The 6302-nt window shown below is 35.4% G+C and overlaps 1 protein-coding gene across 1 annotated transcript in view; it reads right to left on the bottom strand.

The window, feature by feature from the left end:
• LOC107731853 (caseinolytic peptidase B protein homolog) overlaps window positions 1–4356 on the bottom strand; it is a 4966-nt gene extending 610 nt beyond the window's left edge. Inside the window, exons 1-7 of the mRNA XM_016543046.1 lie at window positions 4270–4356; window positions 2363–2418; window positions 2229–2273; window positions 907–1068; window positions 561–717; window positions 411–484; window positions 214–324 (exon numbers count right to left, since the gene is read on the bottom strand). Coding sequence (XP_016398532.1) covers window positions 214–324; window positions 411–484; window positions 561–717; window positions 907–1068; window positions 2229–2273; window positions 2363–2383 — 570 coding nt within the window. The 5' untranslated portion in view covers window positions 2384–2418; window positions 4270–4356. The remainder of the gene's footprint in view (window positions 1–213; window positions 325–410; window positions 485–560; window positions 718–906; window positions 1069–2228; window positions 2274–2362; window positions 2419–4269) is intronic.
• Window positions 4357–6302: the final 1946 nt, after the last annotated feature.

The raw sequence follows: 6302 nt of genomic DNA on the forward strand, positions 1-6302 counted from the left end.
ATGACAGGTATTACAAGGAGAAGGTGATTTATAAGGACATTACCCCATGTCCCAATTTTTCAAAACGCTTATAAATCATACAGAATGAGTTTTTTTGAGAAAGTAAAAATACACTGTTTTCTGTAAGGGGTAGGTGTAGAGTTGGTGTAGGGCGATAGCACATACAGTTTGTACAGTATAAAAACCATTACGCCTATGGGATGTCCCCTTGGCCCAGTAGTTGAGCTCTCTGCTGACCAGCTGAATGAGTTCAGAGTGACAGAACGGAAGAAAGTAAACGATCTCGTTGATCCTCCCCAGAAACTCGTCCCGTCGGAAATGAGCCTGTAAGCACCAATCAGATCATCCGATGACACATCAGCAACCAATCACTGAGCTCCGCTGAGAAACACACGAGGATGGTGGATTACCTTCAGGATGGGGCGGATCACCTGCTCTTTGAATGTGTTGGAGATGGTGATCTTCTCGCTCTTCTGAACGTCGTCTGTGGGAACAGAAGCAGGTCATCAAACACCACTTCCCTCTAAAAGTAAAGTTAAACGTCAGGTGTGATTGCTCACCCAGATTCTCAGCCAGACGCCGGCGGCTCTGCTCCTGAGCTTCCTGTCTCAGCTGCAATGCATGCTGGGCAATTTCATCACTAGCTGCATTAGACGTCATGATGAAGATGGCATCTTTACACTCGATCGTCTTCCCCTTCCCATCAGTCAGTCGACCCTGAAACACAAAGACACACAAACACCATCTGGAAACATTCTAGAAACTATATAATATAATAATCATAATTATCATCATAGCAATCAACTGTTACCACACAGCTCTATATACAAAGTTGGATATATACACTAACTATATTATCGTACTAAATCAGTCTCTTCTCACAGATAATTCTGAGTGAATCTGTACCTCGTCAAAGAGCTGTAACATGATGGTCAGCACGTCTGGATGAGCTTTATCCACCTCGTCGAACAGAACCATGGCGTTCGGACACTGTTTGAGCTGTTTGGTCAGCTGACCACCTTCTTCATGACCCACGTATCCTGGAGGAGAACCGATGAACTTCGCCACCTGAGAGAGAAGAGGAAGACAGAACACAGACATGAAAGACAAAGAAGATGCGAACTGAGCAGATCTGACCTCTGAGGGGATCAACTCAATGATTAGAGCAAAACACACACACACACACACACACACACACACACACTGTTCATCCAGTCCAGCAGAGTGACAGTCCTCTATCAATATAATAAGAGTGTGTGATTGAATTGTGTGCGTTTAGGCTCAGTCTAAGGTCACTGTGTAACAGCGAGACTAAACGGCTTATGAAGGAGAAACAGACTTCTAGAAACACAAGCTCAGCTTCACACAACATTACTGTATGCAGTTTATAACACGACAAGCTCATTATGCATTTGCAGGTACTCCACAACAGATATTAGTGTAGGTCAGGTTTTCTCAAACTTGTTCATTAAAATACAAATTTATTTATTATTAAATTTACAAATTTTAAAATAAATCACTTACTAAAAATGTATTAAATGATAAAAATGTGAAATTAAAATGAATAATTTAAAAACAAAGACAAAAAAAGTCAAAATAATTAAATAATTGTCAAATAAAAACTATCAAAATAAAACACTTGCAAAAATGAATTAAATCAGACAAATGTACAATATAAATAAATATTTAAATAAAAACATAAAAATTTATAAATCATAAACTGTCAAATAAAACAAAAACAAATCAACACTTTACAAAAAATGAATTAAATCAAAAATGTAAAATTTGTACATTTTAAAAATAAAACTGATCAAAATACAAATCGTTAAAAAAAGCATGAAATCATAATATTACAAATAACATTAATAATATAATATTATTAATATTAAAAATAAAAATGAAATATTAACTTATATCAGGGGATGTCATATTTGTAAATATTTTTGGCTGTAAACAAATTTTGGCAGACAAAAACAATTGGGAATCCCTGCTGTAAATTTCATTCTTCTACTGTCGTCTTCTAATTCTCTTTCAGATCAACTGATGTCATGATGGAATAACAGTTTGATCGGTTAAACAATCTGAATACTAACACATGAGGACTGAGGTTTGATTCGTACACATTCAGTATGGACAATGTGATTTTACACTTGCATTTGTTGTTTCCAGTTACTGAGACACTTTGTGAATTCTGTGCTAAAACGTGTGTGTGTGTGTGTGTGTGTCACCTCATGTTTCTCCTGAAATTCAGACATGTCCATCCGGATGAAACCCTGTATAAAAAAGCGACAGAATCTTGTCATTTGCCCTTCATGAGAAGCCAATCGTTTCAGAAGAATCGTTCCCTTATTTACTGACTGACCTTCTTAATGTCTTTATGCATGTATCGTGCCACTTGCTTGGCCAGCTCAGTTTTACCTGCAAACACAACAGTCAAACATTTATTTGCAATTCATTTCATCAAACAATAAAACCAGAAATGCTAAAAATATCACAGCGGTCACATGATAGACAGAGTTTGACGAAGACGTGAGCAGTTTTGACTCATTATGACGCGACCGCAGCATCAGATGCTGAAGTCTCTCTGTCGCGGTCGTCGTGGAGACAGGACGACTACTTCCTGTCAGCGAGAGAGATCACTTCATGCTGTGTTTATTTTGCTGGCGTCTCCCTCCCTTCATTCTTCTCTCAGGGTAATGTAGTCAGTCAGAGTAAATATCGCTCTTATGAATTTTAATAAACGCATATATGGTAAGTGGAGGGACTTGTTGAATATTGATGGCGAGTGATCAGACGTGCCGCTGGCGATAGAAGAAACGTCTCTTCATCAATCAAAGCACAAGAAACAAACACTCACGACTCCAGATTGTCTCTGTCCACCTCTGCGTGTTTATGCTTATGTTCAAAACTTGAGTGCATTTCACTTAAACAGAGACAACACAGGTAAACAGGGTAACAGTTAGATAAATAGACTTCATATTTTCCACAGTTTATTAATCACAGTACATTAAGATAGTTGTTTTGTATGAAATGTTGTTTAAATATGCAAATGATGCAATATTGAATGAAATATTACTAATTTGCACAAATTTCCAGAAAATAGATCTGAAGACCGGAAAAAAACAGGTGCAAAAATTTAGTTTGTCTATGCTGACATATTAGAGTTAAAGGTTTTTATAGAGGGGATTTTGCATATCTGTTTTTATCACTGCATAAATCAGAAAATACCGTCAATAGACAGAAAAAATGCATTTTTACCATGTTTTTAGGAATAAAATGTTGTATAAATGAGTGTGAATGATATATAAACAAACCCTTCAGTAAAAACCTTCAGAATATAGATATGAATAAAACTCTAAGTTTTGGTGTATTTAAGTGCTGCTGAAGTGGAGAAAAAACTCATTTTGAGAAAACGGCCTTTAAAGATTGTATCGCAAATTAAATCTACATATGCAAATAGATAAAGTGCAATAATAAAACCAGGTGAATGATATATGAATAAACCCCTCAGTAAAAACCTTCAGAATATAGAGAGGAATAAAACTCTAAGTTTTGGTGTATGTATGTGTTACTGAAGTGGAGAAAAAAAAAACTCACAACCTTTAAAAATATGCATTTTCGCCATGTTTTTAGCAATATAATGTTGTATAAATGAGTGTGAATGATATATAAACAAACCCTTCAGTAAAAACCTTCAGAATATAGATATGAATAAAGCTCTAAGTTTTGGTGTTTGTAAGTGCTGCAGAAGTGGAGGAACAAACTCAAGAAAACAGCCTGTTTATGTATAAATATGTATGTAATTGAAATCTACAGACGGAAATAGATAAAGTGCAATAAAATAAACACTTAAATGTGTATTTAGGATGTTTTCTTTCCACTAGTCTGAAAGACGACATGTTATGGTGTTTTGGTGTTTTGCATAAAAAAAAAAACTGAAACAAAGAAGTCGACTGACGTGCAGTAAATAATCATATAGAAAGACTGCAGGAAGAAGATCAAGCCGGAGGCCTGTCTGACTCCACGACTAAACGTGTGTATATTCATCACGTCTGATGACACATAAATGACAGATCTGGTGAATAAACACATCTATGAATATCATATTAGACTGTAAATCACTTTGGATCGTAGGATTTTACAGAACTCCTGTGTGGCTACTTGAAGAGAAACGCGCTTGTGCATCTGGAGCGAAGATTTACATTTATGCATTTAGCAGATGCTTTTTTTCCAAAGAGACTTATAATATAGGCTTAATACAGAAGTTACCGATTCCAGACGAGCCCAGGAAGAGGAAGACGAGGGGATGCTCTTCATCGTACCAGCCGTTCTCCTTCCTCCTAATGGCTGCGGAGAAAAACAGACAATAATGAACTCTAGACAGACAGACAGACGGTAATGAGAGGAGGACAGACAGACCGGACGAGAGCAAGCGCTTTAAAAAAATAAAAGACAAAGACTGAGGGAAGACAGAATTATGGAGTGAGAGACAGACGGAGAGAGAGACAGGGCCTCTCTGCACCATTAGACACACACTAATTTCATTACGCTGCTGCAACGCTGGAGCAACTAAATCAGGTTAGAATAGATCCAGCAGAGACGCGGCACGATAACACACGCTCACCATGGCAACCAGCGCGTGTGTGTGTGAGAGTGTATGTGAGTGTGTGTGTGTATATCTGTGTGTGTGTGAGATCATCAGACGTCATTACAGCAGATATGTTTGTGTTATTTGTGTTGAGCTGCGTGCAAGCAATTATTCTGTTGTCTTTAAACGCATCACACACACACACACACATTTACTCAGCTCTCTAAATGGGTTAATTCCATAGACGTCAACTGTTTCTATATACAGCTAGTTATAAATACTACAACCTAACACTAACCCATCCTAACAGAAAACCTACTGCATTTTTACCATAAAAAAATAGTTTACTTCCCAAAATATGGCTAAGCAGACTGTACAAACACACCTCAATGAATTATCATGACTTGTAAGTTGTTATTATTACTGTATAAATATAATTTATAGAGACAACGTGATATATTACAGATGAACAAAATTAGATATTTCAAGGCCTGGAAATCACAATTTTAATTTTTAATATCTCAGGCTTTCCATTATCGGGTCTAAAAACTGTGGTAAAATCACAGCAACGCATTGTGTCTCTCTTATTGCTTTTATAAAACAGTAGCTACAGCAATATGATAAAACACACTTAAACTCAAAAAAGATACATTTATTAACAATGATAACTGGAATAATGAGCTATTCTGCCAAGTAATAAAGATAATTAACATAACTACAACTGTTCACAGTAAGTAAAGTAAATTTTAAATACATTCAGTAAATTTTCAGTACTGACTGACATGTATTAATCAGCAAATACAAATAAATATAAATAATTAATAAATGAAATATGAATAAATATTCCCCGTCATTTTGAATGAAATTTGCATTAATTGTAGTTCATTTTGTACACTCACTCACTCACACACTCACTCACTCACTCACTCACTAAATCTGATGGTTCACACCACTGTTATTTTAGTATCACTGAGATACTACTGTTTTTATTAATATTTTGAAATAGATTTTATATTTTCTGATTTCACTTTAATTTCAGTTAAAATTTTTGTAATTTTGCTGTATGTATTCAAGATTTTTATTCGTTTTAGCTTTAAAAAAAAAATGTAAATAGTTTTTTAAAATTATTATTTTAGTTTTAGTTATTTTAAATGAAAATGAAGTTTAAATGAAGTTATTTTAAGTTAAACTAAATGAAAAAAAAAACATTTTATTTATTTCAGTTAGAGTTTAGTTTATTTCAAGCAGTATATGTATACATGTAAATATGGTTCTAGATTTAGTTAACAATAAGAATTTTCAGATCAGATCTGGTAACCCAAAAGAGAGAATTCCTCACTGCTCTTCAATTATTATTATTATCCCATGGACTGTTTACTTTCTGACTAGAAAAAGTAATGCACAAAAATAACAGTACATTTACAATGAAGTATTTCCATCATGACAAACTACTGTCAATTCTAGATCATTCACAATGTGAAAACATATACAAATCACACACACACACACACACACACACACACACACACACGTCTGTACTTCAGAGTGAACCAGTGACCAACTAATTTCTAATCCCTGTTTATTATCAGCCAATCAGATTCAACTGTACAACACACACACTCGCACACACGCACACTCGCACGCACTCTCACACACACACACACACACACACTCACACTCACTCAGCCTCTAGAAATCTGTTTCTAAAACAGAA

This window comes from Sinocyclocheilus rhinocerous, unplaced genomic scaffold (genome assembly GCF_001515625.1).
Source record: "Sinocyclocheilus rhinocerous isolate Xijiao unplaced genomic scaffold, SAMN03320098_v1.1 scaffold6028, whole genome shotgun sequence".
In the NCBI taxonomy this organism is placed as follows: Eukaryota; Metazoa; Chordata; class Actinopteri; order Cypriniformes; family Cyprinidae; genus Sinocyclocheilus; species Sinocyclocheilus rhinocerous.